Genomic DNA, 23031 nt, shown 5'->3' with positions numbered 1-23031 from the left:
GTGTAAAGACAGTTTTAAAAACACAAACTGAAAAGTCATTTACCAAAAGATCCCCATGTCATTTCACTTCCCTTTTGAAACAAAATTTTAATCTGATGTTACCCCAAAATATTTCCTCTTCTGAAATATTTCTGAACACAGGGAATCCAGTTTCTTAGGAGATGTAATACTGAGTTTTAGGGAAGTAGAAATCAACTTAACCCCAGCATCACAAATGCCAACGAAAGACAGCAAGAACCTAAAACACTCACTGATCCAACTGTGATCTTAAAACACATACACACACACACACACACAACTCACTGATCCAACTGTGATCTTAAAACACATACACACACACACACACTCTCACAACACAGGACAGAATTTGGATGTTATGCACAGCACAGAAAATTTGCTAGGAAATTTGATTAATTTATTATTTGTTCATTTCTCCGAGGTGTTTCTCTGAAACACTACCACCGATCAAGTATCTGCTGTAGGTCAGCACTTTGTAAAAATTACTCCATTTATAATTCCAAATGACTTATCTCGTAAAGTGTTTTTATTCCTATTGTACCAAGTGGCAAACCTTGCCCAGGTTTCCGCTGTTAGGAATGGCACTGCCAGGACCATAATGCACCTTCTCTCAGTTAGAGCCTGCCCTTGAGAGAGCCCCAGAGCGCGTCCCTGGTGCAATACGTGTGACAACTCAGTGTGACAAGCACCCCCCACGAAGGGCCCACGATTCACCTCTGGACCAACTGCACGATGCTCTGGGTGTTCATGAAGAAGACCTCTCGGTCAGCCTTCCGCTGCAGGGTGGCCGCGTGACAGTCCAGGATGGTGGCTATCTGCACGGGAAAACAAGACAGGTCTGACCGCTGACAACCACGTGGTCGAAAGGCCCCACCGCGGGCTCCCAGGGAGGTCCCATCCGAGACTCGTTCAAAGACGAAAAATTCGAACCCCAAAGCCCTCCAGCCACCCCAGAACAGCCCTGTTCACCCTCCTCAGCATACTGCTTGAGGAATTCAGGGCTGAGAAGGACGAGCAACACATAAAGAGGTGTGTACATTCACACCTCACCCCTCCACGGGTGTGAATGGGACGGAGAAAGAGGAGAGGGGAATGTACAGCTCTGGCCAAAATGAGGGTCCTTGTTTTGGGGCAAGGTCCTGCCTTTATAATTAGATTTCATGTGACCGGTATATTGCTTTTGGCATCAAAACTATTCTTAAAGCAAAAAAGTCCTGCATCAGTGACAAATTCCCGAAAGTTCCAAACACGTACCTTCTCCTTGAGGGTCCTCTAGAGTTTTGTTTTTTTGTCATTTTTTAGTCGAGATATAACTTACATACCATAATATTCCACTACCCCTCTCTCAGTGGTTGGTAGTATATTCACGAAGTTGGGAAACTATCACCACTATGTAATTTTAAAGCATTTTCATCGCCCTAAAAAGAAAACTTGTCCCTATTAGTGGTCACTCCCCATGTCCCCTCCCGACGCCAGTGCCTGGCAACACTAAGTGATTTTTTTCCGTCCGTGAATTTGCCTGTTCTGGACATTTCACATAAATGGAATCACACGATGGGTGATTTCTGCCTGGCTTCTCTCCCTTTAGCATAATAGCTTCGTCCACATGGTAGCACGAATCAGTAGCACGAATTCATTTCTTTTTATGGCTGAACAATGTTCCAACCTCTAATCCTGCTGGCCTCTGGGGAAGACGTGAATTTCCCGAATCACTGACGTGTGGGTGGGAGATTGAGGACGGTGGGAAGCCCTTCCAACCAGAGGGCAGGAAGGAAACCCAGCAGAGGGGCTCTTCCGGTGCAAATCACCTTTAAAATGCTCCACGACAGCAGCAACAACAACAAAACGAACAACACGAGGCCAGTGTGGAATTAGTAGAGAGATTTTATACCACCCTGGAATGGTTTCCATTCTTAGAAAGTATTATGTATATCTAGAGCCCCCAGACTATCACCTTACAAAACCCAGAGCAAATCAAAGCTGCAAACCAGTATGAAAAACTTGCAATTTCTCCCAATGACGTCAGCTAGTTCCGCCTTTGGAAAACGCTCACTCTCTTTGCAACCAACTGCTTCCTCCTATTCTGAATCTGCGTTTTATGGAGTGAGGCCTCATGACTGTTGACATTCAGCCGAACAACTGTTGCTTTGGAGAAAATGATGGGTTTCTGCAAACAGGGCTGGGAAGAAAACCCAGGCCCCCAGCATGCAGGGCGCAAGAGGGTCTCAGGAAGCCCACCTTGATCAGAGGCCAGACTGACTGGGAGTTGGCCCAGCGCGAGCATCCCAGTGGGTGGGGGACACGCACCTGCTGGCTGGGGAACTGGCACAGCACCGAGGTGATGTTGCTGGCGTACTGGGCCATCACGCGGTGGACCGCCTTCTCCACGGGGGCGGGGATGCGGCCTGACACGCTGGTCATGATGTCCTGCAGCTCCAGCAGGGGCAGTGACGGGTGCCGGAGGGTTGTCATCAGCTTCTGCACCCACTCCTTCAGCTGCAGCGGGGACCAAAGCGTCAGCCCTCAGCCCTGCAGGGGCACATGGGCACTGCCACCCACCATGGGGTGCCCAACTCGACTCGACTTGACCCACCCGGGCCCCCCTGCACTCAAGAGGCTGGAGATCTAGACCCAGCAGCCTCTGGAGCAGTCCAGAGTGAAACAGCCCCCTGACCACACGGGCAATACCCAGTTTCCCCGTGCCAGAAGGCCCCTACTCCCCTCTCCGCGCGTCCTGACGGCCAGCGTGGGCTGGGGCTAGGACATAAGGTCGTGTGATAAGCTAACATTTGTTGTGTTTAATGCCAGACAGTGTTCTGCGACCTTTCTCTACATGTTCGCATTAGATCCTTAGAAAAATAACCCTACGACATAGGTCTCATGATTATTCCCATTTTACGGCTGAGGCAACTGAACACAGAGAGGTGAATTAAGTTCCCCAAGGTCATTCAGCTGGTAAAAAGCAAAACCAGGATGTAAACCCAGGCCACTGAGCTCCGGAGACTTTTTTTTTTGTCTTTTAAAGAGACAGGGTCTTGCTCTGTCAACCAGGCTGGAGTGCAGTGGTGTCATCATAGCTCACTGCAGCCTCAAATTCCTGGGCTCAAGCCATCCTCATGCTTCAGCCTCTCAAGTAGCTGGGACTACAAATGCATGCCACCACACCTAGCTAAATTTTAAAAATATTTTTGTAGAGACGAGTCTTGCTATGTTGCTCAGGCTGGTCTCAAACTCCCAGGCTCAAGCGATCCTCCTACCTTGGCCTCCCAAAGTATTGGGATTACAGGAGTGAGCCACCACACCCGGCCACATATCAGTTCACTTTTAAACCTCACAACCACACTATGGGCTTGGCCCCATTATCATCCCCATCCAAAGACCATCAACATTGGCCACTGTGCCTGGCCTCCTGGGGCTCCTGACAGCCACCCTACACTGCTTCCAGGGTACCTCGGCAGCTCATGTTGATGATCTTCAAATGACAACGAAGTCAAGCCCATAGTGTGGTTTTGAGGTTTAAAAATGAACTGATGTATGGCCAGGTGCGGTGGCTCATGCCTGTAATCTCAGCACTTTGGGAGGCCAATGCAGGAGGATCACTTGAGCCCAGGAGTTCAAGACCAGCCTGGGCAACATAGTGAGATCCTGTCTCTACAAAAAAAAAAATTTTTTTTTAATTAGCCAGGCATGGTGGAACACACCTGTAGTCCCAGCTACTGGAGTTTGAGGCTGCAGTGACCTATGATGACGTCACTGTACTCTAGCTGGGTGACAGAGTGAGATCCTGTCTCAAAAAAAAAAAGAAGAAACCGAGGAATTCCCTGAGAACAGGTCCTTCATAAAAATAACAGAGGACTGACCATCTTCTCAGTCCTCACTTCAATAAAGACCTCTGATCCCACGCAGCAAACACTCCTGGCTCTTTGCACGTGTCTACACACACCTGCTCTGCACAGGTGACCTACCTTGATGCTAAAAATAGGCTCTGGCAGACAGTAGCCACTCATGACGTTGGTCAGGTTTTCCAGGACGTTGTGGAAAACCTGGTGCAATTTCTCTCCGAGGATGGGCAGCGTCTGCTGGGAAGGAAGCTCTCCTGTGAACGGCTCGGCCTGACGAGACACAACAAGCACGAGAAGTCAAGGAAACTGTGGGACCGCGAGTGGGACGAGACAGCCCGGGGGCGAGGCAGATCTCCTAGCTTCCACCATCAGGCTAGGATGAAGCCTGAGAGAAACAAAAGAAAATATCACATCGGAAAGTTAAACTTGCTAACTAAGCACTCCGACATGGGTTTTCCAAATAAACCCCTTTGCAAATATCCCAGTACCGTTTTTCATAGCCCGACAATTTTGAAGGTTTTTTTGTTGTTGTTTCGATTTATAATCAAGATTGTCTCAATGTATTTTCATTCTCTACTGAATTGAATCCCAAAGATAAACAAACACCCAGTAGGACGAAAATTTGCAAAAATCTCATACAAATGTACCTGATTTTTGTAAATCATAAACATCAAGCCTTAGATAACCAAATGGAATGAAAAGCTCCCCAAAGGGGCAACACAGATGCAATGTACCCGTTCATCTAGTAATTCAGTCCACAAACATCCACTGTGCACGGAGATCCACGTCTGGGATGTGCTGTTCTCCTGGTCCTGGAACACTCCATTTCCCACCCCTGTAGGTTCCTCTTGCCCTTTAAGAGCTGATTTGAGGGTTTTCTCCTCTGAAATCTGATTCTGGATCCTCTGTTTGGGTCCCCACAGCCAAGGGCCAAGGGCAGTCCTCTTGTTGCCCTTATCAAGTTAAATTACTTTATCTCCATCTGTCGCCCAAGCACTTATATGAATCTGCAGGGACTGGGTCACAGCCAGGCCATGTCTCATCCACCTAGCACAGGAAACGTTTGCTGAAAGGAGTATCGATGCAGACACACAGACCCGCCCACTGGTCCACAAAAGCTCAGTCTATTTCTAGCTTTGGGAACCCCTCAAGAGAATAATGAAAAAAATGCAAAGAAAACAAATAAATGAAACTAACAGAAAACTCGAAAGAAGAGACACAATGCGATTTCCTTAAATGCTTTTTTTCTGGGCAGATGTGCCAATTATTTTAGAGAACGGGACAACACATACCTGAACGGCTCCTTAGGAAGGGGTAAACGTTCACGCATTCATCAACAAGACCTGTTTTTTCTGAGCACTCACTATAACACCCCAAGCACCGTGCTAAGCGCCAGGATCACAATGGGGAACAACGAAAAGTAGTTCTTGACCTTGGAGACCCATCATCTAATGGCAAAGCTTGACGAATGCTGAAAAATTAACAAGAATCTATATTGGAGGTCGCAGTGTCACACAACACTCTGGCGCACCCTCTAATGGATCCGAGAACAGGGAGCTGCTCCCATGGCACCTGTACTTCTGTATGTTCATCCAACAAATATTTACGGAGCCCCTATTACGTGCCAGGTCCTGTTTTTGGCACGGGGGATCCGTCAATGAGCAAGAAAGATAAAAAGTCCTGGCCAGGTGTGGTGGTGCACACCTGTAATCCCAGCATTTGGGAGGCTGAGGCAGGAGGATCGCTTGAGCCCAGGAGTTTGAGGTTGCAGTGAGCTTGGCTGACGCCATGACACTCTACTCAGAGCAACAGAGTGAGACTCTGTCTCGAAAAAAACAACTAAGGAAATCGGAGTAAAACATGGACTTTAGTTAATCATGTATCAATATTGGTTCATTCATTGCAACAAATAGACCACATTATTGCAACAATAATAATAGTTAATAATAGTAATTCATAGTTAATTTGATAATAGTTAATAACAGGAGAAACTGGGTACTGGGCATATGGGAACTCTCTATGCTGTTTATGTAATTCTTCTGTAAATCTAAAACTGTACTAAAAAAAAATCTAAGGAAAAAAGGTGGTCAAAGAAAGTCCACTGGGGGATGATACTGGAATAAAGATTCACAGGAGGGCAGAGTGAGCCCCACCTACGAGGGCCTGGGGGCGGGTCCTTCCTGGCAGAGGGGACAGCCCCCAGGTGGGAGGGGGCTGGTGGGTCTGATTAAGCTAGGGGAGGAGGCGGCCAGAGATAGAAAGCAGGGGACAGCTCAGCTGGGGTCTCGCAGGTCATCGGAAGAACTCAGGTTTTCCTCCAAGCAGGCCTGAGCGCGGAGAGGGGTCTGAGCAAGGCAAGGAGCGGCTGCCTGGGGTTTCTGCACATCACCCCGGCTGCGGGGAGGAGCGTCGCCTGCAGGTGGCAAGCAAGGTGGGCGAAGAGCTGTGATGGGGCTCAGAAAACAGGGGCCCACGTGCAGGCCTCAGAAGTAAAAATTCTTCTCTGACCCTCTTCCATCCTGCTGCCGCCCAGCTCTCCTCTCCCCCAAGGCAGGTTATAGAAACCAGAACGCCTTTTCCCTACAGCCAGCCGCGAAGCCTAAAATGACTCTGCATAAAAATAGGCCATCAAGGAACTGCCTGACCCCCGATTCCAGAGGGGGCCCTGCCCACACCCAGAAGGAGAGTACGTGCTCAGGGAGGCCAAGAAGGATCTAGACAGATGGGTCTTGCTGGGTCTCCCCACACATTCTGTTCACATCAGAGCACACACTTTTTGTCTAATTGTATTTCCACATGGCTGTTCGTATGTTTAGGTTGAAACTAAACATAAAAATGGACAGTTTCTCCTATAGCTTTGAGTTTTCATTCTAAAGGCTCCCATGTATACGTTAAAATTAACGTGTATGTCTTTTTCTCCAATTAATCAATCTGCCTCATGTCCGTGATTTTCCAGCAAACCTCTACGGGGCCAAGGGCCTCGGCCCCTGCAGCTGCAAGTCTATCTGTCTAACTAAGCAGGTGGATGTCGCGAGCACACCTGCGCCAGCCAGAGCACCTGGGCCGTGGTGTCACGTACCGGGTGCACTTTAGAAGGGTCATCGAGCTCCAGCCTGGCCACCATGCAGCCCGCTTCCAGCGCAACCCCCGGACGCTTAACGTACTTCACCCGGCCGCTTTCCTGCACGCTCAGGGTCATGATCATCTTCATCACCTGTTTTGCAGAAAGAATAAATAAGACAGAGTCCACCAGGACTGGCCTGTGTGTGTGACACTCAGAGTCACCCAGAACTAATGACACTGGAGCAGAGACTGAGTCATTTAAACAGAATGACTCCCTGGGCAGTGTTCCAGCAGGAAGGATAGAGAAACCTAGTATTTACTGGAAGCCTGCTGTGCACTAGGCAGAGTACTCTTTATGAATTATCTCAATCTGCAAAGCCAGCCCAGGGAGTAGGCGTTTATTATACCCATTTTACAGATATGGAAACTGATGTTTCTTTCCAAAGGAAGGCCTATCTCTTAGAAATGCAATGAAATCTTATTACGTAGGGTGACTAATATACATGTTCCTAAAATGTGCTCTCCAAATCGAGCATTTTGTGAAGGGCTCCTTTCTTTAAAGACACCAAGAAAACCCTGAGGGGAAGGTTTTATGCAGTGGAGAATATGCTCACAGCACGTGCACTGGGCCCTTGAATTTGAATTTGCCGGAGTGTCTGGATACACGTATGGCATGAATTTTGTCACCGTGGTGCCAGCTACAGACAGTAGGACTGTGCTGTCTCTTGCTTGGCAGGTCACAGCTTGGGCACCCAAGCCGACCAGGCCTGGCTGGAATCCCGGGATCCCTTCTCATTCCCTCTGTGATCACCAGAAAGTGCCCTCCCCTCCTTGAACCTCAGTTTCCCTAATTGTAAAATGGGGAATAATGACGGTTTCACCTCTTAGGGCTTATATAAGATTAAATGAGATGAAGAACCTGGCCCGTAGCAGGAGGTTGATACTCACGGGCTACTATTATTCATTGCCATTATTGTTATTGTTTTCCTTGGCAGCACAGAAAGGGGTCTGGGTTTGAATCCTGGCTTTGTGCAACCTTGAGTGAGTTTCTTAGCCTGCCTGGGCCTGGTTTTTTCATAAAATGGGGATCACAGCCTGTCACGTGGTAAGGGCTTTGCAAGGGTTGGCTAAACACCTTTTAATCGACGCCATCACTATTATTAATCGGTTCTTACTCACTCCTGGGGAGGCGTGCGTTTTTTGAGGTTTTCTCTTTGAATACTGGGGGAGATTTGGGCTGAGCCCAACAGACTGGCTTTCTCAGGAATTTGTAGATAGTGGCCAAGGTGAGAGGTGAGGCCTTTTTGCTCGAACACAGACAATGCCAGGAGAGCAGGGGTTTAGGGGAGGCTGGCTACAGACCCCACACCCCAGGGCCGACTCCGTGGTCACCTCCATCTCTGCGTAGCTGCTCCCGGCCTCCACGTGGCCCCCATCCTCCACCGTGTACTGCGTCAGCTTCCCAGCCGAGGGGGCTCTCAGGACCGTGGGATCGTTCTCCTTCTCAAACACACACGTCTTGTTGCCGATGGTAATTCGGTAACTGGGAGAGAGGAGGCATGGGGTAGGGGTCGATGAGGACCGTCGACCCTGCAAGCTTGAGCAAGACCTCTGACAGTATTTCCCCTAAAGGCAGCCAGGACTGTCACCCTCTGTGCCGTTTCAGGGACTCTACATTCCCAAATGGTGGCGTTTGACAGTTATCCCAGATACTGGGAGTGAGCTGGGTGAGTGAAAAGGTATGATATGACCCTGTTTCGGCTGAAAGCGAATTCCTTTGACTGATACATTTCCAACAGGCTCTGGCATAGAGACAGCAATCAATAAATAGGATTCAGTAAATATTTGCTGACTCCAAGTGTTCACCTTACAACTGAACGGGGGAGAGCGGAACCTATAATAATCTTGAATGTTCTTGGCAGATAGAACGCGGGTTAAAAAAGAGATAATAAAACACTGCTCTAGCATGGACCTCGTCTGCCTTCTTGCAAAACACTAAGTGGAGCTTTTCCAGGCACGGGGCCTCTGGCATCCTCTCGCCTTTTACTGTCGCTGGCCGGGGTCTGTGCACATTTCATTATGTGTGACCTCGGTGTGCTCGGAACGCTGGAGAAGGAGCATCTTCAGGGCCTGTCTCATGAGCCCACGTGCTAGAAGCACCCAGAGCAGCCTGTGTGTTCACCATCAGGCACACGGCAGCCTTTCCTCCCTCTGTCTGCTCGTTTAGGGTGTCGTCTTCCCCAGCGGGCTCGAAGCTCCACCAATTGTGACCACGGTGCTATCTCAACACCTAGCCCAGCACCTGGTGCAGAGTAGCTCCAAAAATAACTGCCGCGCTAACTGGCTGGACCATCCACACGGATGCGCGGGGAGCGCAGCTCAGACGCAGGGGGCAGCAGGGACCGAGGGACACACCTCACAGGTGAGGAGCTCCTGCTCAGCTCTGAATCTTCCCAGGCTGGTACAAAAGGGCCTCCCGGGAGCCTTCCCCACATGCCTGCCAGCTGCCTGGAACTCTAACCAAGAAATTAACCTCTCCACGTACTCCCAGAATTTACCAGGCTACCTCGTCTAAGACCCTCAGACCTGCACAGGCCAGCTCTGTGTTTTCGACTCCCACGAGAGAGCCAGCTGTGCACGCCCGGCCCGTGGCCGGACCTGGCGCACCCGCGCACCTGTCGACCTCTTCTTTCATGTAGGTGGTGTAGCTGTTCCCGTTGTAGGACAGCAGTAGCCCGCCATCGTTCAGCCTGTGGGCGTCGATCTCGATGTGGCAGCCGTTCATGATGAGCACAAACATGGTCAGAGACTGCCGGGCCACCTGCAGGGACAGGCCCCACGTCACCGCCTGGGTTCAGGATGGGCTCCCAGAGCACTGTTTGGTCCCTCTCTGACAATACCTCCCGGCCTCAGCCCTCACTGCCCCCAGGGCAGCAGCAGAAGATGGGGCCGGAGAAGGCCTGGAGTCAGCGAGCCACACTTGCCCCGTGGGTGGGCTGATGGCCGCTGGTGCAGACCGAGTCCCTGTCCAGCCATCTCCTGCCAACTGCATGCCCTCGGGGGCTGGGGGCTTCCTTCTGATTCCTGCCTCCCGGCATCACCACGCTCGGCGGCAGGGAGATGGGCTCTCGCTCTGGGTGAGGCAGCCCTGGAGACACCACCAGCAGCCTGGTGCAACGGACTGAATGTTTCCGTCTGTTCCCCAACCCCAAATTACGCGTGGAAATCCTAACCCCGAAGGTGATGGCATTAGGAGGTGAGGCCTTTCGGAGGTGATGAGGTCATGAGCAGGGAGCCCTTCCAAAACACAAGGACACAGTGAAAAGACAGCCATCTACGGGACAGAAAACAGGCCCTCATCAGACACCAAATCTGCCAGGGCCTTGATCTTGAACTTCCCAGCCTCTAGAATTATACGAAATACATTCTGTTGTTTATAAGCTGCCCAGTCTACGGTATTTTGTTATAGCAGCCCAAACGGGCCAACACGCCTGAACCTGGGCCAGGGCTCTGCTCCTCAGACCCAGTTCTGCTCAGGCGCACAAGAGAGGTTTGGGACACAGGACAGAGGCACGTGGCCGGGCGCTGGCCCAGGCTCTACACCTCCATCCAGCCGAAGTGCCAGCCCCATCCAGCTCTCAGCACACTGTGTGTGTTCTCTCTCGGAAAACAAACACGCTAAAGGCCCTCCACCTATAAAACATATATTTTATGACAAAAGCTAGCAAGAAACATAGAAATACTTATTGTAACATCATTTGTGATAACAATGAAAATTAGAACCAAACTAGCGATCCAACAAGCTTGCGGCAGAATACTCCAGACCTGCGCTGTCCAATACAGTGACACTTGCCTCATCACATGTGGCTATTTGAATTAAAATTAACCAACATTAAATAAAACATAAAACCCAGTTCCTCAGTCCCACTTGCCATAATTCAAGTGCCCAACAGGCACAGGCAGGCACCATACTAGACAGGGCAGACAGGGGATATTTCCATCACTGCCGAAAGCTCTGGTAGACAGTGCTGTGGATGCTAAACTCATGCTAAAGAAAACTTGTTAATGACATGAGAAACTTTATGCTGTGATAATACCAAGGTCCGAAAACTATATTTGTACCAGCAGCCTGGGCAACAGAGTGAGACCCCATCTCCTAAAAAAAGAAAAAAAAAAAAAAAGAGGAAATGATACTGGATTAGGGTGGGCACTAAATCCAACATGACTGGTAACTTCCTTCCTAGAAGGTACATAACGTGAAGACAGACACACACACACCCACAGACACACACACACACACACACAGAGGGAACACAGCATGTGAAGGCAGCAGCAGACCGGAGCAACGCACCCACAAGCCAAGGAACACCAAGGGCTGCCCGCGACCACCAGAAGCTGGGAAGGCCTGGAGCGGGTGCTTCCCTAGCACCGTCAGCTGACACCTTGATTTTGGACTTCTAGCCTCCAGAACAGTGAGAGAATACGTTTCTGACGTTTTAAACCGCCAGTGTGTGGTACCCTGTTACGGCGGCCACAGGAAACTAACACGCACATCTTCCAGCCCTTTGTGCACCGCTCAACTCTGCCTGGTCCGAAACCCGAAGTCTTTTTAGGTTTCAGGGTCACAAACCCCACGGGGATTCCTGAGCAACATGAATGCTCGGCCCGAAGCATGAGAAAATCCACCCTAGGGATGGGTCCCTCCAGCCTCCAGCGTGCCGGCGACATCCGGGAAGGAGCGCAGGACGCTTACCTTGAGGACGTACTTGATGCCTCCGTAAATTAACTCCACGTCCACGATGTTCAGCAGCGAATCTGCCGGGAGGACCTGGCCCCTGCGAAAGAAGACTGAGCTGCGGGCAGCCTTGGGAGCGTCCGAGAACTCTGGAGCCATCCCCTGGATTTAAAGAAGTCACCCAGCCCTCTGCCTTCCCTGAGCAGCCACAACCCAGACGGCACTAAAAAGAACCGAGTCTGATTAAAGGACGTACACGGGGCTCGGCGCACCCCAGGGAGCCCGACGATCCGCAGGATGTAAGGAATTCTTAAGGAGCCCAGGCTGGTGACGGGCTTGTCACACAAATAAAGCACGTCCTGCCTTCTGCGCCACTGACACACAGCACCGGAGGGGAAAAGAACTGCCGTGGGCCCTACCTCTCCAGGGAGTGCAAGAAATCCGTCATGCAGGTTCTGAACATCGCGTCGGCCACGTTCAGGGCCCCGCACACCACCCCGAGCATGATATCCGGCTTCTCGGCCTAGGGAAGACCCTCCGCTTCAGTATCCGTGGGGAGCTGGGGGTCTCGGCCACCCGAGGGGAGACACGGGTGGCTCCCGCTACCTGCACTTTTTCGGCGATGAGGTGGTCCAACCATCCGGTGTCGATGTCGTTGTTCTGGAAGCTCTCGGTCTCCAGGAGGTTAATGAGATATTCCACGGTGGTCCTAAAGTCGCCCCGGATGGACAGTTCCTTCAAAGCCACCACCATGTTCCTTGAGGGGAAAGGCACACGGATGGTTTTCCAAATTAGCGCGAGCATCATCGACAGGGTTCCCGTGATCACTCTCACGACGCGGTTCTCAGCGAACCAGGAAATCTCGGGAGGTAAGAGAGGGCCCTGCGTCAGACAGCCAGGGTGTCGATCTCCTTGCCACCACTTACTGGCTTGGTCGTCCTGGGCAAGTGACTTAACTGCTCTGGGCCTCAGTTTCCTCGTCTGGAAAATGGGGACATAACCCTGACTTCGTGAGGCTGTTTGAGGGTTTAAAATGAGACAATCCATAAACAACACAGCCATTGATCATTAAGTGCTAACTGCTAAAACGTGATGTGTTGCCATTATTATAATTATTAACCATAATAGCTAATTATTAATAGAGAGAGAATCAGTCACTCTGCCTCTGTCTCTCCCTTGACCTATTCAAATCTGCTGTCCCCAGAGCTGGTGCCACCCTCTCATGGTCCACACAGCTGCTCTGTCCGGTGTGCACAGGGTGCATCTGCAGATGGGTGACACTGCCACCCGGCTCAGAGGCCTGGCGGGCACCATGGCTTCCTCCCTAAACACAGCCTCCGACCTCAAAGAGCACCGGTCCAAAGGGCTAAACCTGCACTCCCTGCGGACTCCCAGCGAGAGTGTTTGGGGAGGAACGCACTAAAGATGGGCGAGGTGTCTGAACGCTCGTCCTGGGAGAGAAACCTCTCCCATCTGACACCCGTGCCTGCGTGCCACCGGCGGGCATGGACAAGGGGCATCACGACCCCATTCTGAGGGTGAGACATTGTGGACCCAGAGAGGTCACACGAGGGTGTCGCCAGGCTACAGAAAGTCAGCTGTGGAGCTGGGAGCCCGATCTGAGAGTTGAGCCACCGGACTCTAGGCGGACAAACTGATTCCTGTTTGCTCAGGGCATTGCCAGCTTTAGCACTGAGAAGTCCCGGGAACACCAGGACAGCTGATCCCCCCTGTCAGACTCTGAGTGACAGCGATAAGAAAAGCTGGAATTTCTTGTTCTGAATTCTGTTGAAGCTGCTGCTTGTCACTTCACAGCGTGGGACGAGCCACGGGTGATTTCATTCCCAGGGGGCTGGGCCAGCTCACCCGTTTGCTACCTCTCCTGTTAAACCTTCTCTGCTGCAACCTTCCACGAGCTTCAAGGATCTCCACTTTTCACTGAGCACGATTAAAATTACTTATCCTAAGCTGGCAAAGAAAGCCCGGTCTTCAAAACCGCCAAATTTAATTTAATTCTTGGCTAAGTGCCCTGGGCCAGATTTTAATGCTTTCTGAATGATACGTCCACAAGGTCTTTGGGATTTTTCATTCTGAAGGGCAGTGATCCACCCACATGACAATGCAGAATTACAAAGTGAGCTGGTGTTCTGCCCTTCTGCACCCCCAACGCAGCAGGAGAATGTCAGATGCAGGTGTCAAAATTGGGGAGGCTCTTTGTCAATGTGGGTTTCTCGCCCCTGCAGAACTCTGCAGCCAAGCATGGACTTGGCTCAACTGCGGACAAGGGGCTGCTGACACAGGCTTCACGGTGGTGAGCGGTTCACGGCAGGACACACCCCCTAAGAAATTGAGTCTCAGGCATGAAATACAGCCAACTAGGGAGCTATCTGTGAGGTTTGAATTTAAAGGAGTTTCCCTCTGCCTCTTTTTTTTTTTTTGGTCAACTCTGGTATTCAGAACCTTTTAAACGTGTGGTGTCACCTTGAACAATCTTTGGATCTCCTTCAAGTTAGAACTCCTATAAGCTCCAGACCAAAAGACCTTGGTGAGTTCATTTTACTGTGCGGATCTCCAATAAAGGAAAAGGGCAGACTTTGACCTTGAACTTCGAGCACACAGTATTTAAAATAGGGTCTGCCCTGTGATTCACCTTTCTTGGTCTCCTGCAATGCCAATGCATCTGAAACCACAGGGGACATTTTAGTTTCTTAAAGCAAGGAAAGACGGGAAGATAGGAGGGAGAAAGGAGGGAGGGAGGGAAGGAAGGAAGGAATAACGGAGGGAGGGGAAGGCGATACTGACGAAATGGCCTCTTCGCGGTTCTCTCCCCAGGAGAAGCAGTGCCCGAACTGGGAATCGGCGAACTCGTGTAAGCCTCCGGCGGCAGCCACGCTGAAGTAGCCCCACACGTTCTTGTTGCTGCGGAAATTTAGTTCCTGGACCGTCCCAGAGCTCGGCTTAAACCCCTGGAGCCCGGACAGAAAAAGGAAAATGGAAGAAATCATCACTCCAGATGTATTTTCACCAGAATTCAGGCCTGGGAAAACCCAAGAATGCCAACCACAACCAAAAGCTCGGGGTGAGCTATGAAACATTGATCTCTCTTGTTGCAGGTGTGGACGGAGCTAGTTACGGGTGTACGCACGTGAATGCCTCCTCGATGCCTGTAATTTTTATTTTTAAAAAACTATAAAAAAGAACAACTGAGCTGGGACAGGGGAGGAGGTGTAGGTATAAATATGGGTGAATGCTGATGATTGTTGGAGCTGGATGAAGGGACATTTTGATTTTATACACTTGATGTTTTCAAAAATAAAAAAGTTTAAGTAACAGTGAAGAGTGGTTAGATTTCCAACTCTGGAGGACAATTCCCACAGGACCTAGGGTACCCCCAGGTGGGCCCCTGCAGCTGCTAACACACACCTGATCCCCTCTGGAGGGGGTGGCGCATCCCTCCTGAGCACTATTTTGTTAAGAGTGAGTGGACGTGGACCCTCTCGCTGGGATTAGTTTTCTTGCATTAAGTGCTGGAGCACGTTAGCTTTGGGAGAGGTGTGTGAAAGCAAGAGATGCAGAGGTCCAGGTGACTGGGCTGTTTCCAAACCTGGTTCTCCACCCTCCCAGACACCCGGGAACAAGCCAATATCCCTCCAGAAAATTCCCATTTTGCTTGACCAGAGTCCGTGCTTTATTTGCAGCCAAGAACCCCAAACAGATGGAATAGCTACCACAGATTAAAATTATTTAATTAATAGGGAGGGGTAACCTCTCTTACCCCAAGTTTCCTGAATGCAACAATTAAACAATTAAGTTGCAGTAAATTAACGAGTCCCGTGACTTTCAAGGGTCAGTTCATGTGTAAACTGTAATAGATGCCTGGTGGTTCGTTTTTTAAGACTCGAGTAAGACCAAGTCACAAAGGGACCCCCTACAATGGGCTGGGCCAGAAATTGTTAATATTGTGGCAAAAAGCACATGGGGGCGGGGCACGGTGGCTCATGCCTGTAATCCTAGCACTTTGGGAGGCCAAGGCAGGAGGATTGCTTGAGGTCAGGAGTTCGAGACCAGCCTGAGCAATAAATGAGACCCTGTCTCTACAAAATAATAGAAAAATTAGCCGGGCATGGTGGCGCGTGCCTGTAGTCCCAGCTACTTGGGAGGCTGAGGCAGGAGGATCACTTGAGCCCAGGAGTTTGAGGTTGCAGGGAGTTATAATGACGCCACTGCACTCCAGCCTGGGCAACAGAATGAGATGCTATCTCAAAAATAAATAAATAAATAAAAGCTCATGGGGCCAGAAACCCAAGGACCACATCCGACTGCCTGTCCCCAGGATGGAGCCTGGACTTTGGAGTCCACCGACTGGGCTCAGTAACGGCCCCAGCAGGTCCCAGGTGGGAGGCGGGAGGCAAGTGACCCCAACCTCTCTGGCTGTAATGTGGGGTAACCATGGCCCACATCCGTGATGGCATGTAAGTGAGCACTGAGACGCAGCAAGGGTCCCAGTAATCCACTGATCCAGTACATCCCCAAATCCCATGAACCATGACCTGTCCCATCCTGCACCTCAGTTTCCCCATTTGTAAACCGAGAAGCCAGCCGGACAGCTGGTGTCTCCTCTAAGGCTAACATCCAGGGTCTGCCCCACTGGGTCTGCCCCACGCTGGGAGATTTGAGATGGGGGAAACACAGGGGCCCCCACAACTTGCCTCATCTGGGTTTTCGCTGGTGATTCTGGCTGCAATGACGTGGCCTCGGGCGAGGGGGGGATGTGAAGGGGTTTCGAAAGAAATGGGCGTCACCGCCCATGGTGACTCTCCGTACAGAAGCCGGATATCCTTCAGCCGGTGTAGGGGCACCCCCATGGCAATCTGAAAGCAAGAAATCCACCCCATGGACTGTCAGTGGGAGACACACAGTGGGAGACACGACACAGGAAGGGGTTAACGGTCAATGATTTCAGATATACTGAGCACCAGGTATACAACACGGGGCACTACCACGGCAGGAGAGGCAAAAAAGGAAAAAGCAACAAGGTGGGAACCTGCCATCGCAGAGCAAAAGTGTCGGTGGCAGCTGGGCGAGGTGGCTCACACCTGTAATCTTAGCAGTTTGGGAGGCTGAGGCAGGAGGGTTCTTGGGGCCAGAAGTTCAAGACCAACCTGGGCAACATGGCAAGACCCCATCTCCACAAAAAATTTTTAAAAATTAGCCAGACACCATGGTGTGCGCCTGTAGTCCCAGCTGTTTGGGAGGCTGAGGCAGGAGGATCACCTGAGCCCAGGAGTTTGAGGCTGCAGTAAGCTGTGATCATGCCACTGCACTCCAGCCTCGACAACACAGCAAGACCCTGTCTCTTAAAAAAAAAAAAGTATGGTTGGGAAAAGCAGCAACATTCATGAAACAACATTAGACAAGAAGAAAACATTCGCGTCAAGTAAAAGTTCTAGACATTCAGCACTATGGGAGGTGAGAAGTCCTCTGCAGGGTTAAAGGTTTTGCAAAGGACACATGCAGGGGAAGCTGGACATGAAGACTGGGTTAAAAACAGACAATTATGGACACCAGCTTAACTGAATCCCAAATTTAGCATCCGGTGCCTCCCGATGGGATGTACTAAGGACATAACAACACCTGTGTAATATTCTGCCCAAATGTTCAGTGTGAATCTAATCAGGAAGAAAAAAAATCAGACATCCAAAGTGAGCGACATTCTGCCAGAACTCTTCAAAAATGCCAATGTCGAGAATGAGCTAAATAGGACTGGGTACCGTCCCAGATTAAAGAGACATGACGATGAACTGGAATGTGTCATTCCGGGTTGGAGCCTGGATTTAAGGAAACAAACAAACAAACAGCCATAAACGGACATTTCTGGCCCAACTGGGCAAATTTGTCGTGTGGCTGGTATATATTAGACACATACGTGGTGTCCATGCTATACTTCCAGAGAGTCGTAATTATATCGGGGTATTGTGCCAGAATGTCCTCGTTCTTAGGAGGCCCTCGTGCCGCCGTGTCCCACCAGAGGCCACGTGGCATGAAGGTTCCAGTCAAACCACCTTAAAAATTTTTTTGAGCCAAAAAATAAAAGTTATACAACGGGAGAGAGAGAGAAAGAGAAAGAGACAGAGAGAAAGCAAATGTAACAACTGGTGGATCTCCATGCAGGGTATACGGGTGTTAATTGTATTATTCTTACAGCTTTTCTGAAATTTTTCAAAATGAAAAACAATTTTTTTTTTAATTTTTAAAAAGAAAAAAATCTGAAAGAAGGAAAAGAAGGAGGGATGGCGGGAAAGAGGGAAGAAGAAAGAAAGAAAAGAAACATTAATAAAAAAATTTCAGAGTTTTCATTAATCGAAGAGTTTGTAACTCTGGGTCACGTATTCTTCCTAGGGGTGATATTGTCCCCAAAGGGGCAAATATTTGTTTTGGGGAATGAAAAAAAATCTTACTCTTTTTCTGTATAAAACACAGATATAGCTACAATATCCAAACAGATATATGGTATATTTGTGATATTAAAATTTCACAGGGGAGGGATTAGGATAAAGAATGTCTTAAAACACTCCTGGGTGGGGCAGCAATAATGAAAAAAAGGTTAAGAAACACGTCTCTAGGTCTATGAAGGTATCGGGGGTCCGTGAAGATCTGAAATTATGTAAAATACATTTTCCCAGGAGGAGGTCTATAGCTTTCACCAGTTTCTAAAATGGCTCTATGGCCAAAGGTGACAAACACTTCGTGGAAGGTTCTCAGTTTTTGTGGTGCCCAACGCTACTCACACATCCAGTCATTGCCCAGGAACAGCCAGCCAAGAGGTGGGCAGGAAGGTGCCTCCTAAACCCAGGGAGCAGGACAAGGCCCTCCCCCCGCCAAATCCCACCCCAGGGCTTGGAGCCCGTCATCTTGCCTGTAGCTGGGCGGCTGGCAGGTTGACGTCAGCGATCATTTCTGTGCAGGGATGTTCTACCTGCAAGCGGGGATTCAGCTCCAAGAAGTGGAAGCTGCCGTCCTGGCTGTAGAGGTATTCGACCGTCCCTGCGCTCACGTAGCCCACGGTCTTGGCCAGGCGGACGGCACACTGCAAAGACACAGAGGCCACGGGCTTTCCAGTGGTCTTTTCGGGTCATTGTAAATGGGGACTATTCATTCACTCACCAAATGCAGACTGAGCACCCGTGTTGCGTGACATATTTGGGGACCTCATAGATCAGCTAATGAATAAACATGGATGATGCTGAAATCATCTCCAGGATGGGCCCTTCTCCTCTTCTTGGGCATCCACCCCACCTTCTAGCCCTGCTAACCATGCAGACTATGGAAAGCGTTTGCTGACTCTGAGCTGAGATGCCTCTCCCTGCAGCTGTCCCCCAGGCTCCACAAAGCACACCTGCTCCATGAACTCGAACACGGCCAGCGGGGCAATGGTGGCCGGCGCCTCCTCAATGATCTTCTGATGCCGTCGCTGGATAGAGCAGTCCCGCCCAAACAGAGACACGGCGTTCCCGTACTGGTCAGCGAGGATCTGGACCTCCAGGTGACGGGCGTGCTGGGCCAGCTTCATGAGAAAGACCGGCGAGCCCGGGATCTCACTCTGTACCTGCAGGGGAAGGAGAGCGGCTCATTCTTCATAGGGAAACCAGCTCTAGAAGCTTCTGGAAGTTACCAGAAGAGCGCAAAAAACAATAGCAGCGATGTGGTTAGGAGATTCCTCTAGGATTCTACTGGTCTTTTACTTTGTTGTCTCAAAGACATCATATTCTCGGGCTTTTGTAAGTCGAACATTGTGAAAACTGTGAAATTTCCCCACAATCCCATCTCCTAAAGATAATGCACTGTTGACAGTTTGGTGTGCAAACTGGTTTTCTTCTACACATATAGCAACACATACAGAGAAAGTTTCTTTGAACAAAACGGGACCAAAACACACTACTTTGCAGTTTTCTTTTTCTCCTACCTCTTGCACTTTCTCAGCTAGCTCTGCACCGTGGAACCTAAGTACAAACTTATTCCATCCTTTAAGGGCTGAAAGGCACTGCCTTCTAGCTATGTCATCTAGAGAGTCTTAAAGACAATGTAAGAAGCAGTGCACACCTGCAATGATTTTTAAGACAAATTAAGTTTAAAAAAAGCAATTTGTACTAACATAGGATGATCCCACTTAGACGAAAAATACTAGAACAACTGTATGAATGTCTATGTAAAAGTATAGACAGGGAAAGTTCTGGAAGAGACTCAGCTGCTAACAGTGGTTACATCAAAGAAAGCAGAAGGGGTTGGGAGGTAACAGTGAACAGGGCCTTTTCCTTTTTTATTCTTAACACATCACTGGCTTGACTTTCTACATTAAGAATATTTTCAGGGTCGGGCGTGGTGGCTCACGCCTGTAATCCTAGCACTCTGGGAGGCCGAGGTGGGTGGATTGTTTTGTTTGAGCTCAGGAGTTCGAGACCAGCCTGAGCAAGAGCGAGACCCCGTCTCTACTAAAAATAGAAAGAAATCGGCTGGACAACTAAAAATATATAGAAAAAATTAGCCGGGCATGGTGGCGCATGCCTGTAATCCTAGCTACTTGGGAGGCTGAGGCAGGAGGATCTCCTGAGCCCAGGAGTCTGAGGTTGCTGTGAGCTAGACTGACATCATGGCACTCTAGCCCAGGCAACAGAGTAAGACTCTATCTCAAAAAAAAAAAAGAATATTTTCATAGTGCACTCAAGCTAGTAAAAGGAAAAAGCTTAGCAGGGTTGTGCGTGCGTGGGGCCAGGGCGAATGTGGGGACTCACTGTAATTTCTGCTCTGTTTTGCTATGAACCTGAAACTGCTCAAATAGATGAAATCTACTTTTTAAGAAGAAGAAAGCTTTAAAATCGAAATGACCCCTAATGCAGTGTGGGATCCAGGACTGGCTCCTGCCACTGGAAAAGGCCATTCGTGGGAAAACTGGTGAAATCTGAATTAAGTCTAGCGTTTACTTAACAGAAACGTGCCCACGTTGATCTTTTACTTTCAACAAACGTAGTGTAGTTATACGGAAAATGTTAGTAACAAGGAAGACCGGGTGAAGCACAGACAGCAACTCTCTGTTCTAGCACTGCAACTTTCCTGTTAACATAAATTCATTCCACAAAGTCCCCCCAGGAAACCTGTGCACCCCAACGAAGACACCACGGTTGTGAAACTGCTTCTTTATATAATGCTCACATATTGTCGAGAGCTATATTATTAGTAAAACTTCTATGGAAAGTAATTCACTGATACATATTCATTAAGTGCATATAAAATGCATGCTATTTAACTAAGTCCTTCTCCCCAGGTCTTTATCCAAGAAAATAATTCAGAAGAAGAAAAAAAAGCTAGGTATTACTTATAGTACTAAATGCCATAATATACCTTAGTATTTTTGTACCATTATTCATAATAACAAAAATGGAAACAAGCTAAACATTTAACAAAAAAGGAAAGGTTTCATTAATAAGGATACAGGCCCCTATGAAATACTGTACAATCATCAAAACAATTCTGAGCGTTGGAACAACGCGATCTCAATGTTTGTGATCTATGATTTAGAATTTTTTTAATGTAAAACACAATTTTGTGTAGACTGAATATATCTTTAAAATCTGTACATAGAGACGGTCTAGAAGAAAACTTAGAAATATTAAAATGGTTATGTTTAAGAATGACAAGATTGTCAGCTTACATTTTTTTAAACATTGCTCCGAACAGGCACGATGTTTTAAAAAAGGAAAACAAGCTACAAATAGGTAAATATACCATTAGTTCCTACAATTCAAGTTGATCATTTAGAAATGTTAAAAATGCCATGACGACTAAAATTTACAAAATATCCCATCCTTCAATAGGCCCTCGTAGTCACCATCAGCGATCATGACCCTGTAGCTCCTAAATTATGTACAGATGCGCTGATTTGCAGAATTGAACATCTAAGGAAATGGTATAAAGATGAACACAAAACCATGGCTTCTGAAACGTACGAGTTTGCTTCAAGATGCCCCATGTCCATAAATCCAGCTCCTGCCAGTATCTTCTTCATCGTCACCGCGTCATGCTAATAGACACAATCTGGTGGCCAACAACTCGATGAAGCCATTCCCCAGGACGTGCGGGAAAACACGAGGCAAGACCCACGCACCTGTCTGAAAAGGATGGGGAAGTCCTCCGCGCTCTCAGCCTTCCGGATCCCTTTCCCTCCGCCGCCTTCGGACGCTTTGATCATCAAGGGAAAACCAATTCTTTCCGCCGCCTGGGTGCAAAGGACAAGCAGACCTCGTTAGAGGCTAGGCGGTTGCCCGTGCCTTGCAGGGTGAGGAAGAGGTTCTGGCTCCGGCCGCGCTGGCCCAGCGGGCCCTGCGCTTACCTCCAAGGCCTCGTCTACGTCTTTCACACAACCCTGTTCGTAAACGTCCTCCGGGACGCTGATTCTTTTCCCCTGCCGCAAATCGTCGTCTGTCCACGCCAATGTCAGACCTGGAGAGTCACAAAGAAAGTTGATTCCTCCTGAGGATGGCAGAGACACTCGCCAACGCAGAAACCCCAGGGCCTCCCGGACAAAGCAGCTCTCGGTCTGGGCCTCCGGATCGACACGACACAGACACGTCCCTTTGGCTTCCCACAGCAGCTTTTCATTGTCTCAAGGACGGGCTCACCCTTGACCAGGAAATCAAGCCTAAGAAATTCAGACTGAGTCTACCAAGAACAATCATACTAACCTGAATCCAAAAAAATCCCCATTCTACCCTATGGAGTCATTTATATTATCATTATATCATTAAATCATTATTATCTAAAACCACGTGAAGATTTAACAAATAAAAACAAATAAATAAATTTTCCATTCCAAATTTAAAATTCAACCTCTAGAGCAAAAAATCAAATTTAATAGGAGACTCCTGTTTTCCTGTTTATTTTTTAATTTGTCCTAGAAATTCCACTTTTTGGAATTTATCCTAAGAAAATGGTTAAAATGCACATATAGATTTAGCTGTAAGATTATCAAAGCCCCATTCCTTTGACTCTTTTTTAAATTAGAAAAAATAAACTGGAAGCAACCTAAATTATGTAACTATAGAAGAAGGTTAAGTGAATTATGGTACATTCATACAACATAATCCTACGCAGGTATTTTAAATGGTGTAAAGTATATTTATTGACATAGAAAGATATTCACTGGTGAAAAAAAGTCACAAACTAGGAAATGTAAGCTCTCTCTTTTTTTTAAAGGATATACCTTAAAAAAAAGGTTAGAAAGGTAGCCACCTGCAATTTAATAAATGATCAACACTGGGTCATAGGATTACAGATGATTTCTATTTCTTTTTTGTACTTCTCGTATTTTCTAAGTTATCT

The 23031-nt window shown here is 48.6% G+C and overlaps 1 protein-coding gene across 1 annotated transcript in view; it reads right to left on the bottom strand.

The window, feature by feature from the left end:
* The window catches only part of ACACB (acetyl-CoA carboxylase beta), a 98764-nt gene that overhangs the window by 41263 nt on the left and 34470 nt on the right, over positions 1-23031 (bottom strand). Inside the window, 16 exon segments of the mRNA XM_012650160.1 lie at positions 118-169; positions 692-833; positions 2326-2514; positions 3984-4130; positions 6940-7074; positions 8316-8466; positions 9599-9744; positions 11677-11758; positions 12078-12181; positions 12265-12415; positions 14461-14624; positions 16368-16529; positions 18575-18745; positions 19055-19264; positions 21818-21928; positions 22043-22152. Of these exon segments, the coding sequence (XP_012505614.1) occupies positions 118-169; positions 692-833; positions 2326-2514; positions 3984-4130; positions 6940-7074; positions 8316-8466; positions 9599-9744; positions 11677-11758; positions 12078-12181; positions 12265-12415; positions 14461-14624; positions 16368-16529; positions 18575-18745; positions 19055-19264; positions 21818-21928; positions 22043-22152 (2227 nt within the window).

The sequence above is a fragment of the Propithecus coquereli genome, unplaced genomic scaffold (genome assembly GCF_000956105.1).
Source record: "Propithecus coquereli isolate 6110/MARCELLA unplaced genomic scaffold, Pcoq_1.0 Scaffold314, whole genome shotgun sequence".
NCBI classification, from domain to species: domain Eukaryota; kingdom Metazoa; phylum Chordata; class Mammalia; order Primates; family Indriidae; genus Propithecus; species Propithecus coquereli.
The sequence above is the reverse complement of the archived record's forward strand: the minus strand, read 5'-3'. Positions and strand labels throughout refer to the sequence as shown.